Genomic DNA, 12,677 nt, shown 5'->3' on the forward strand with positions numbered 1-12,677 from the left:
GTGTGGCGGCACACCTTTGATTCTGACACCTGGGAAGCAGAGGCAGGCAGATCTCCGTGAGTTTAGGGACAGCCAGCCTATATAGTGAGACCCTTTCTTAATGGAGACGGGGGTGGGGTGGGAGGGGAGATGGGACAGAGAGAGAGACAGCTCAGAGACTCAACTGCCTATAAACACACACATCTCTTAACTATTAATTCTGTTCCATTCACTCACCCATCTGCCCCTGAATCAATATTACACTTTCTTTATTGTTGTAGTTTTATAATAAATCAGAATCAAGTTGTATTATTTCTCTAGTTTACTCTTCTTTAGTGTAAAACTCTTACTCCGTGTGTGTGTGTGTGTGTGTGTGTGTGTGTGTGTGTGTGTGTGTGTGTGTGTGTGTGGTGTGTGTGCGCACGCATACACATGTGCACACTGTGTGGTTATACATGCATATGTGTGTGTATGGAGGCTAGAAGCTGATGCTGGATTTGGTTTTTTCCCCAATCACTCTACTCTGTTTATTTGTTTTGAGACAAAATCTCACTATATAACCCTGGCTGGCCTAGAACTCACAGAGATCCAACTGACTCTTCCTCCCAAGTGCTGGAATTAAGGACTCGTGCAGCTAACCCAGCTCTAGGCTAGAGAGGCTGGCCCATTCACTAATCTATCCAGGCAGTCATCCCTCGGAAACAGTTAGTATTTATCACACCACCTGCTAAGCTAGCTAGGCACAAGGATACAACACTAAAGAAAGCTCTGTCTTCACTGAGTTCATAATCTACAACGCAGCAGAGAAGCTAGACTCCTCACAGGCCCCAAAGTTCAGGAAAGGCGGGCAGGAAGTGAGTCCTTAGAGAAGCACTTCAGTAAGTCCTACAGGAGATTCCATAGGAGATACAACGTCCCATGGCATAAGCTTCTCAACCACTCTGGAATTCAGCCTGCTCGTCAGAAAGAAAAACACAAGCCTTACGAGACGGTTACCATGCTCAAAGAAACAAATGCGAAACAAATGTGTGTCAGACCTGCGAGGCTGGGGAGCAGGTCAGCGGTAGAGCATGTGTTTGGCATGAATGCATGGGAGTTAATGACCAGCAACACCCTTCCTCTGTGGGTACTCAGGAAGTGGCGGCTGTCACAATGACTAACATCAACAACACTATGACACAGACTTACACCTAGAACAAATACAGTAATTAAAACAAACAAACAAACAAAACTTAAATCAATAGATTAAAAAAAATTCTTATGAAGAACTGGCTAACCCTTCACCCCTCTTTTTTAAATTCCTGAACAAATAAAGAATAGATCTGCAAAACGAACATTAGGGTAGAGGCCTGGACTTAACAAAACTTCATGAGGATTCTTGAATACTATGTGCTTTGAACATCCCAATTCCAGGACATCCCACTGCAGTTTAAACACAGGAAGAACACTTAGAAGACCCTGTGAAGACAAAGCCAGCCGCTGTCCCAGCTCCTGAGATGCAATTTGGAGCTGAAGGGGGCAGGGCTGGAGGAGTCCGTGATGCATATTCATTAACTTGTTGATAGCAACTGAGTGATCCTTTGAAGAGGAGCAAGTGTTCCTCCCGGGGACAGCCAGCTAGTAAACCAGCCAGGATAGAGTGAGACTCTGAGTCAGCCTTGCCAGTGCACACTGCAGCCCCAGCAGGCAGCCAGTGCTCACGGCCTGGTGACTGACTGGCACCAGTCTACCTGACTTACTATTCTGAGCCACGTCACGACACCTATGGCACAGGCAGAAGTGAGAGTCCTAACTTAGGGTGTCTGTGGTTTAAGAAGCACCTATGCAGGCAGCATGGGATTGGCTCTGACGTGCGAGGCGAGGCTTTGAGTTCCTGTGGTCCACACTGGTCTTAGCGAAGTTCTTTGTGGCAACAGAAAAGGAGCTACTGTTTCATTCTCAGGGAAGGGGCTGGTATGGAAAGGGCCAGGGGCTGGACACAGCACCTCTTCCAGGTTGGCTGGAGTATTTAGACCGCTTCCTTCACTTTCTGCATGGACTAACAAGTAAAAGATGACTCTGGAAAATCCACACAGACTCTGAGATTAAGAGTCTCAGAAATGGATCCTCTTTAAAGTGGCTTTTAGTTCCCAGCTGCCAAGACTCGGAGCTCAAAGGATGCAGAGCAGACTCCTCAAAGGGCTGGGCTTGCCTCAGACCTGGGTCTTTGCTCTGGCTTCTCCCACTGACCTTTCTCCTCGGTGTCTTTCATACAGATCCTGCTTGGTACTCCTTCCTGCAGCCAGTTTAGTGTCCCATGCCATGTGCCAACTTTAAATGCTTGTCTCTACGCTCCCCTTCCCAGTCAGGTGTGCTTTAATCATAACAAACAGTAACAAAGGCTTTTTTTTTATGACTTAAGATATTCAGTGGCTTTTGTCTGGCCAGCGTCAGCAGTAACGTCAGAGGATTGTATCCAAGGAGCTAAATGTGCAGGACCCAGGGTCAGAGCAGCTGAATACACCAACCTCAGAAAACACAGACAATGAATTGCAAATGACACTCACAACAAAACGAGGAAAAAAACCTTCACACAGAAGACGACAAAAGAACTCTACAGACACTGAATTGGCTTTCTGTGCACACTGATCCTGCTTAACTGTGTGTGGTAACTAACTCAACCGGCTTCAGACATGTGGGGCCACAAAATAAAGGTTGTTTTTTTATTTTTTAGGGGGTGGGAAGGGTTATGATAAAAATATTTTTTTCTTCCTTTTAGTCTATTGTTTATTTTTAAAAGAGCTTCACGCACTGAAGATGGCCGGTGCTTCTGTTTGTGTTTTCAAACAAAACGAGTGGCATTAGTCATGCAGTGATTGGCCCTGTTAATTCTGCTGAAGGCTGCACACAAAAGGTGCATTGTTTCAGTGGGGATTCACATCATCAAACAAAATGGTTTGGTAAACCCAAAAGAAGTGATAGCCCTTTCATGGCACATGGGGTGCAGTGCTGTATATTTCAACTTGTTAGCAAGTCAGGAGCACAGGCCGGACACCGGCCCACACTGAGGATGAATAGCAAGCCAAATGGATGAGCCACTGTTGAGCTTTTCCCACTGGGAATTCTCCCCAACTGCCCAGGCATTACGCTATTCAGGTAAACAGTGACGGAGCAATATGCTTTCCGTCTCTCCGTAGCCAGCCAAAGGGCGCGTGAAGCTCAGGAAGAAATATCTGTACTTCCTGCCTGTCATGATAGCAGGATTTCTTAATGGCCAGCTGCAGCTGGAAGAGGGACAGACAGGGGCTGACCGTGGCAAAGCTTCCCCTCTACTGTTCACAATGCTTGAAACTGCAGTTGCTGTAGCCCTTGAGATTAGAAATGGCATGTCTTATGGGGAATGAGAATTCATTAAGTTCATTAGGATCTGAACGGGGTTTTCAACAAGTTTGTAAGTGGAACTTGTTTATGGGGTGGATTCTTGGCCCGGCTTCATGCGTCGTACCTGCCTCTGTGCAGCATACATTCTCTACCACATCGCTACATCTTACCACAGAGACACACCAAACATCGAGACTCCCCTGAGGCACTAGCTCTTATTTCCTCTTTGAAAGCGGCCTCCCTTGTGCACAAGTCCGCCTCCTTCTCTCAATTCCCAGATCCCAACTACTGGTCTAGTGTGGCGGACTCTCCCACTGCACTGACCCCTGGTAAGCAGAGCGCTCTGGCTGACGTCATTTTCAGGCTCCTCCCCCACATCTGACTGCCAGGTCTCGCTCAGTGGATAGATGACGTGGCGATAAACCAGAGGGGGAAGAAATGGACCTGGAAACTGGTGTAGGAGACACGAGAGCACCCAAGAACAAGGCAGGTTCGTGACCGGCACACAGACAACCTAGGTGCACACATCACATGGCAAACCCCTCACTGTTTCAACCTTCTCCTCCCTTTGCCTTCCGAGGTTCTGCTCCTTCACAAGCTCTCCTGGTTAACAACTCACACTTCTCAGGGCTTTCACGTGTGTAGTCACTCTCACAACTATGGGAAATTTATTATGTGCAACTTTGTAAGGAAACCAGTTGAGATCTGCGAGTCTGGGGAGTTCCTTTGAGCTTAGTAAACCCCGGTGTCACCAGCATCCGAATGGCCCAGACACACAGTAGTGAGAGTAAAGACTAAAGTCTTTCCCCACGCAGTTCAGAAGCAGTTTTCAAAGGCGGCCTTACCCATGGCTTGCTTGCCCATGGCACACTGGTAGGTGTTCCTCGGAGACTGGTTGTGATGAGGGTACGGGATCAGGCCGGCGCACACACCGAGAAGAGTGAACGGTTCAATCTCCAGGTGGGTGGTGTCTCTGGGAAGATAATGAAGATGTAGGTGGTCGGACAGCAAGCGCTGAATCAGTGTCTGTTTAATTAAATAAAAATACTATTTCCTAGGTCCCCATGGGAGCTGTAGTAAGCTTTGATGCTGATGAAGCTGGCAAAAGAAAACATGCTGAGGTAAAGCTCCAAAGAGTTTGAACTATTCTGTGAGAAAAGTTATCGGGATGGAAACAAGAGAGAAGGGAGACAGAATAGAAGTGCTGATACAGAAACAAAGCATTGTCGTGGTGCACACCACCAGTGAGAGAAGAAACACTGAAGTACGGAATCAGTAACTTCCTCAGACAAGCAGCCTGCTCTTCCTGTGTCACGTGGGGGGAATGAGAATGGCGCAGACCTACGCAGACCAGAGCCAAGTCACTCGCTGACTGTCCACCGAAGGATTCAAACAGTAGGCTTCTGAGCAGATGGGTTTTAGACTTTACCCAAGTTTAAGGGATTTAAAATTTAAAACTCAAGTTTAAATTTAAATAATTCAGTTTTATTCTAAACTGTCATATTTCACACAACTTAAATTTGTTAATCTACCTCTTCAACTGTAAAAGTTCTATCAGATTTAATATTTTTAATGAAATTTAGCTATTATGTATAAGATTTTAAAGACTTGCAATGAGAAAATGTAAAATATCTCATTTAAAAATATTCATTACATGATGATATAATATTTTGGACATGGTGGGATAATAAAAATAATCAAGGACTGAGGTTATATGCTGGTGGTAAAGAACCCACCTACCATGTGCGATGCCTAGATTTGATCCTGAATATCCCTTCCCCAAATCATAATTACTCATTAACTACAGCTATTAGAGATTCATATGTATCAGTGCCTAGCACAACACTCCTATAGGACAGGGCTTGCCATAGACATTTGACCAGCAGTTGTCAGAACCTTGGTTATTTCATAATAATTCTGAATTTCTGCAGAAAATTCAGGGTTGAGAGAAATTATAAAGTAGCTCAGGTGGTTTTGGGAAAGAGCAGCCAGAGGGTGTAAGGGATCTTATTCAAAGTAGCACAGACCACCTTCAGTATACATGCCATGCAGCGAGCAATCCTGTGTCCCTAACTCAAAGGTCCGTGAACTAGAGCCCCAGCCTCTAAGGTTCAGGGCGCCTGAGGAGAGGGTGATCTCTGAGAGCACGTCCCTACCCGCTGTGGAGGTCGGCTGTGACATACCTGACAGAAGGTCTCCGGCTTCCTCATCTACTTCTCCAGCACACAGCGAGCTATGCTGAATGGGGATATGGGGGTGAGCGGGTGGGGACAGGGATGGGGTGGGGAATGGAGGTGTAGGGCTGCTCACATATCTGTACCTGTGTCAGCAGGCTGGGAAAGGGTCTAGGTGGGTTTGTCTTGGTTTGTTTTAAGAAGCATCAGAATAGGTATTTCTTTTTTTAAGTTTAATTTTTTTTTAAAGAAGCATAGCTTAAAGCAGAATTTTCTACCCTAGAGTAAAACAGAGCTAGGTAGGGGATATGGTTCAATGACTAACATAACTAGCATAAGATCCCAGGTGAAGCACAATGATTTTCTTTTATCACAAAACAGTATCTTTTAAAGACTAAATAGTTATTCATAAACAATGAATATCTAAATGCTCTAAATTTTAGTTTTATGAAAAGGAAAAATAATTCCCTTTAGAATCACAATCACTGTCTATTTCTCCTGAACAGGGACTGAGAGATTCCATTATACGTAAGACAGTTACATTTACTTGATATCAAAACAAAATCACTAAATTCCATCAGGGGCCAGGTTAAACAAACTATATATGGAGGCAAACAATGTGCCCACACTAACAACAAGGTGTTCACAGGACAGTCAATTGAAAAGTGCAAACATGTCCCTGTGGTCTGTACGTTCGTCCTGTAGGGCCACAGGTGTCCCTGTGGTCTGTACACTCATCCTGTAGGGCCACAGGTGTCCCTGTGGTCTGTACACTCATCCTGTAGGGTCACAGGTGTCCCTGTGGTCTGTACGCTCGTCCTGTAGGGCCACAGGTGTCCCTGTGGTCTGTACACTCATCCTGTAGGGCCACAGGTGTCCCTGTGGTCTGTACACTCATCCTGTAGGGTCACAGGTGTCCCTGTGGTCTGTACGCTCGTCCTGTAGGGCCACAGGTGTCCCTGTGATCTGTACACTCATCCTGTAGGGCCACAGGTGTCCCTGTGGTCTGTACACTCATCCTGTAGGGTCACAGGTGTCCCTGTGGTCTGTACGCTCGTCCTGTAGGGCCACAGGTGTCCCTGTGGTCTGTACACTCATCCTGTAGGGCCACAGGTGTCCCTGTGGTCTGTACACTCATCCTGTAGGGTCACAGGTGTCCCTGTGGTCTGTACACTCATCCTGCAGGGTCACAGGTGTCCCTGTGGACCTACTTAGAAAGCTCACGGGAAGAACTGAGTCTGGAGGGATGGGGAAGAAAGCAGGCTCATTCTCTCCACTGAGGCAGGGTCTTAGAGCACAGGACAGGGCGAAGGTCATTATGTGGCTGAGGATGACCTTCAATTCCTGATCCTACTGCCTCCAAGTCTTCGGTCATAAGACTACATGCAGGTGTGCAGAGCTAAACCAGGTTTGGTTTTATTTTATTAAGATGGGATTTCACTTTGTAGCTCTGGCTATTCTATAACTTACTGTGTTGATAGGCTAGCCTTGAATTCACAGAGATCGGCCTGCCTCTGCCTCCTAAGTGCTGGATTAAAGGCTTGGGCACCGCACCTGACATTGTAGCTGGTTTGATTTGGTGCTGGGGTTTACAAGGTGCTTTGGGTATGGCAGGCAAACACTTTGCCTACAGGGTTCCATCCCCATTTTAAGTTCACTTTTTTTTTTTTTGGTTCTTTTTTTCGGAACTGGGGACCGAACCCAGGGCCTTGTGCTTCCTAGGCAAGCGTTCTACCACTTAGCTAAATCCCCAACCCCAAGTTCACTTTTTAATGTTATGGACATCTGCATTTAAAAACACATCTTGACTATGAGCAAAATAATTACCATATTGTAAAATAAAATGAGTTTGGTAAATACAGTATCTTGCTGACTGGTGCTTGGTGACTGCTTTCTAATGACCTACTGCAGCATACACAGTATGCAAGTAAGTCAGTAAGACTTTACAGTAACCACGAGTAATAAAGTGGGGCGGGGGGGGGATCTGGCTGTTTGTTTTAAAAGCAGTCATTCAGAGACTCCCAACAGAGTGATACTCCAGTACAGGTCAGGAGAGACAGGAGCCATTCAGTGTTCCGGGCATTGAAGAGAGCCCGGTATGGCTGTCACAGTAGGTTAGGGAAGGTGGATGCAGAGGGTGCAGGCGAACCAAGTGTAAGCACATGTTAGGAGCCCAGTGATGTCTGCAAGGGCTTCCGAGAGCCAGGACAGCTACCAGGGATGAGCAATGGCAGCAGCATGGGATGAGTGGAAGATGGAGGTGGGAAGAAAGCGCAGCCTCCGTACATCGTGAGGCAAGAGCAACCAGAGCTATAGAAACACAACGGACAGACAGAGCTGTCATTTCCGAGTGAACTGCAGGCCAGACGGGCACGTACCTTTAATCTCAGTGCTTGGGAGACAGACAGACAGACACACACACACACAGACACACACACACACACACACGGAGCTCTATGAGTATGAGGTCAGTCTGGGCTACACAGTAAGTTCTGGATCAGTAAGAAGACCCTATCCCTAAAAAGAGTCCATTATAAAATACTTCTTCTTGAAACGTGGAATATAAAAGTAGTTTGAGAAGTTCACCATCTGAAGGGGTAATATATACAAATAATATAATACATATATCTTATAGCAGAAAACATTACTTGCTTGTGATTGAAGATATAAACAGTTATCAAGGATGACTATTAAAATCCCTTTTAAAAACATAACTGAAAAAATCCCAGTTTGGGGCAAGTTGTACATTAATGACACGCGTCACAGACAAGCTGTGCAGATGTCCTCTAACATCTCCCAAACGGGATGCAGATGCTTCCGAAGTACCACTGTGGTAGAAGTATTAGGAACACACTGGCATGCCGAGTTTACACTGCACATATGTGCGGAGACATTTTTACTCCACACTACGTGTGGAATTCCTCCTCTAACAATGAGATTTCAGATGTCCATTGACAAACTCCTATCTCTGAGAGACAATCATATTTTATGCATCCTGACTGATTTGCTCAATGTTTACAGTAGTTGGATATTAAAATCAGAGAGGCAATTCCCTCTTAAATGTATACACTGAGCATCACACGCTTAAGAGGGATGATCAAATCTAAAGATTACTCACTAGTGGTGTGGGGACTTCCCTGGGACAAATGACAGGGGTGCTTTCTTACAAAACAGCATCCTCACAGGAGCGACCCTCAGAAGGTCTGGACAAGACAGTGAAGCAGACAGCACTGAAGTCCATGGACAGATGAGCTTTAATTGTGGTTGATGCGATTCTTACTTACTTATTAATTGTATGTTCGTAGAGCGCAATGTTACAATCATTTTCTTCATTCACATCTAAGTATTCGACCAGACTCTCATGTAAGAAATCTTCAAAATTCCTGGAAAATATTGGTAAAAGAGACAGGAGGGCGACTTGATCACAGCACTGTGTATGACAATGGAAGACCCTGGATTTTACTTATTCCCCACATCCCGTCCTCTCTTAGAGAGCATCAATGTCTCAACACATCGTTCACGACTCACGAGCTGTTGAGATAGATGCACTAAAGGTTGACTTTTGCCAACCTGGGCCCCACTTCTAAAACTACTGAGTTTAGAAACTGTGTCCGTGTTAACAGTATGTCTACAGGGGTTTTTCTTGGTGGAAGTATTAACAGACAGAAATTTCTACCAAGGCTCTGCACTCCTCATGGCTTGGTGGTGAGAACTTCCTCACGTGCAGGCAGCTGCATGGGGAATGATTCGTAACTGGCTGCTGGCAACCTTGGTAGGGAGGGGGGAATAGACCGGAGATTAAAAGACACTCTCCTGGCAGCACATGTCAGGGAACGCCACAGCTGACCGGAGCACGTAAGTACATAGTTGAAGAGATGAGTATTTGCTACCTTTGGTCACTCACCTGTAACCTTGAGCCAACTCTTCCATGTGCTTATTGGTGACTGCGGGCTTCTGTTTCTTGACAATGATGTAAGGCCTAGAAAGGAAAGAATACGTCATAGAAGAATGACGGCAGCCAGCTCTATCTGCCACCATGGAACAAGCGAGGGCAGACACACAGCTTGCGCTGGGTTGCTTGGTGACACCTAGTAATGTTTTCTGTATGAACACGTAGGGTCTTTTTCTGTCCCCCAGCCCTCTCTGACACACACGGAACTGTATGTTCATGTGAGTATGAATAGACTACACAGAATTTCCTCCAGTTATCCCAAGAATCATTTGGCTTTAAACAGAAAAGCAACACAAAGATCATAATCAACAGTCTACACAGGGTACAGAATCTCCACACCGTATTTTGTAAGCTGTGCAAATGCTGATCCATCCAGAAGCATCTCTTCATTCCCCAGTACAACAGGTGGTTTAGAGCCATCGCCCTTTACCCATGCTTCAGGGTTCTGGTGCTTTGGAGATTTGAGTCCCTTGGGGCCAACTGTGGTCTAATCAGTTTTAAATGATGTGTGTATCTGGGCATGGTGCTGAAGTCCTGTTCCACGTTACTCTGTTTTACCCGGGAAGGGATCCCTTTCTCTTTAGTGTATCCACACTACACAGCACTGACAGGATGCCCGCCTGCTAGCCACTTAGTAGCAGTCTCAGTTTTCAGGATGGAGTACCATTGGTGGTTTTAGGCATGCCCTGGGGATCATGACACGTCCCACACACGGGAGAGCCGCTGTAACACCTATACAGTTGTCACTGAGGACAGCAACAGCATCTGTTTTGAGGGGTTTGGTGGAGGCGAGGTGTTTGGGGTGGTCTGATACATGACTAGTGTCACCAAGACTTAAAGCTGTACTTTGCTTTATGTGTATAGAGAACAGAACACAGCTTCCTTTCCTTACTGGTGACTTGTAATGGTTGATGGAGGTGTGGTGGAGGGAGGACTCTGGCAGATTAACCTGTAACTGTCAGTGGTGACTTGCTTCTGAGGGCTTTGCCACCACAAGGAGATAGCCACAAAAAGAACACAGCGGGGTTGGGGATTTAGCTCAGTGGTAGAGCGCTTGCCCTAGCAAGCACAAGGCCCTAGGTTGGTCCCCAGCTCGGAAAAAAAAAAAAAAAAAAAAAAAAAAAAAAATGGCACACAGCATGGAGATGTCAAGAGCTGTTGCTATTTGGATAAGCAGCTCTTACAGAGGGAGCAAGAAGCCAGCAGACACTGTGTCTATCCTGGAGCCCAAATCCCAATGTGAAGACTATTGAGCGCTCTGAAACTGGCAAGAAGAGGAGCCAGGCACTCACAGTAGGGACATGAGCTGCTGACAGGAGCAGAGAGTGCTCTTCAAGGAAGTCAGCAGGACCCCTGCGTCCTAGCTTCTGGTGAGGAAAGAGAGACCCACTCCTGGCCTACCCCAGGAGCTCAGCCCACTGCTACCCCAGGAGCTCAGCCCACTGCTACCTCAGGAGCTCAGGCGGCCTTGAGCTTACAGAGAGATTAAGGCTCCCAATCGACAACAGGAGCCGGAGAAGCCACTTTGTGCAATAATTTCCATTCCAGATAGCTCTCTGGTCTGCTACCACAAATTTACTTCTAAATAACAACTAACATTTTAAAGAACATGTTTATTACATGGATAAGGTAAAATGAAAACATTCTGAACAGGAATAGCTCAGAACACGCCATGGCTTCTCCTGCCCCCAGAAGGCCAAGCTGTCTCACCCCATGTCCTCCTCCTTTTTTAAAAAAGATTTATTTATTTATTTATTTATTTATTTATTTATTTATTTATTTATTTAATGTGCGTGAGTACACTGTAGCTGTCTTCGACACACCAGCAGAGGGCATCAGATCCTATTACAGATGGTTGTGAGCCACCATGTGGGTCCTGGGAATTGAACTCAGGACCTCTGGAAGAGCAGAGAGTGCTCCTCTTCTTGAGGCAGTATCTCACCAGAGACCAGGAATTCACAGAGACATACTACCTGATAATGCTAGGATTAAGGCCACTATGCCCGGCCTGAGTTATTTGTTAGCAGCTCTACGTAAGCACACACCACAGCCTACCTGTTATTTCTTAGCAGAGTTCTAGGGAGGCACTGCCACTTACAATTCACAGTCAAGGAACCAAACCTCAGAAACTTAGGAATACTCAGAATCACACAGTCACTAACTAACTGGCCGGTAGATAACGTGGGTATCTTATTTTCAGCAACATCATAAGCGAAACCAGTTCTGATGGTTAAGCAAAAAATTACTTTTTACTAGAAGCATTAAGAATTTACCAGAAGGCTGATTATGCTAGGCTTCTGCCTATGACTTTTCCTTTCACTGACTTTTTCCTCTCTTCTCTTCTCTTTTTCTTTCTTTCTTTCTTTCTTTCTTTCTTCCTTCCTTCCTTCCTTCCTTCCTTCCTTCCTTCCTTCTTTCCTTCCTTCCTTCCTTCCTTCCTTCCTTCCTTCCTTCCTTCCTTCCTTCCTTCCTTCCTTCCTTCCTTCCTTCCTTCCTTATTCTTTAATTGCCGGTCCTGTTTGGTTCTACCCTGCATCTCTGAACTATTCAGCCTCTGGTTCCAGGCCCTCTAGGTACTATCAGGGGTAAATTCCCTCTCAAGGCACGGGTCTCCAGCTGGACCAGTCATCAGAGAGGCTTCATCCAGCAGCTGATGGAAACAGATGCCAAGACCCACAGCCAAACATTAGGCAGAGCCCTGGAAATCCTGTGGAAGATGGGCAGGAAGGACTGCAGGCACCAGAGGGGTCAGGATACCAAGACTTTAAAGCTGGGCAGAATACAGAGGTAAAACATGATCGGTGGAGTCAAGTGACATTTAAAGATCACCAGGAAAAAGCCAAGTCTACTGTGCTCTAGCTCTGGGCATGTGGCTCAGCCTCACAGACCCGAGTTTCTCATCAAAATGAAGATAATTCAGATAATGGTCTTAGCCACGTAGCATACCCAGTAAAACGACAGACAGCAACTCAGGTCCATTCCTAGCACAGCTGGCTGCCTCTAGTCATGGTTTCTGCCTCTCCTGGCAGACTGAACTCTCGGAGAACAGAAAATGTCTCCTGTTGGTTTTCAAATCTCCCATTTTTCTCTAACTTGTGGGATAACTGAATTAAATTTATCTTCACAACAAAAAAGAGGTTAAAGCAAACTTCAGAACTGGAGGAAGACCATTTCTTCCCAAGTGCACAGAGAGTCTCCAGGTCTCCATGGCC

At 45.9% G+C, this 12,677-nt stretch overlaps 1 protein-coding gene across 1 annotated transcript in view; it reads right to left on the reverse strand.

The window, feature by feature from the left end:
* Positions 1-12,677, reverse strand: part of Polr3b (RNA polymerase III subunit B) — a 108,189-nt gene that overhangs the window by 44,224 nt on the left and 51,288 nt on the right. The window contains exons 17-19 of the mRNA XM_032910451.1: positions 9,418-9,492; positions 8,798-8,896; positions 4,185-4,312 (exon numbers count right to left, since the gene is read on the reverse strand). Coding sequence (XP_032766342.1) covers positions 4,185-4,312; positions 8,798-8,896; positions 9,418-9,492 — 302 coding nt within the window. The remainder of the gene's footprint in view (positions 1-4,184; positions 4,313-8,797; positions 8,897-9,417; positions 9,493-12,677) is intronic.

This window comes from Rattus rattus, chromosome 1 (assembly GCF_011064425.1).
Source record: "Rattus rattus isolate New Zealand chromosome 1, Rrattus_CSIRO_v1, whole genome shotgun sequence".
Classification (NCBI taxonomy): domain Eukaryota; kingdom Metazoa; phylum Chordata; class Mammalia; order Rodentia; family Muridae; genus Rattus; species Rattus rattus.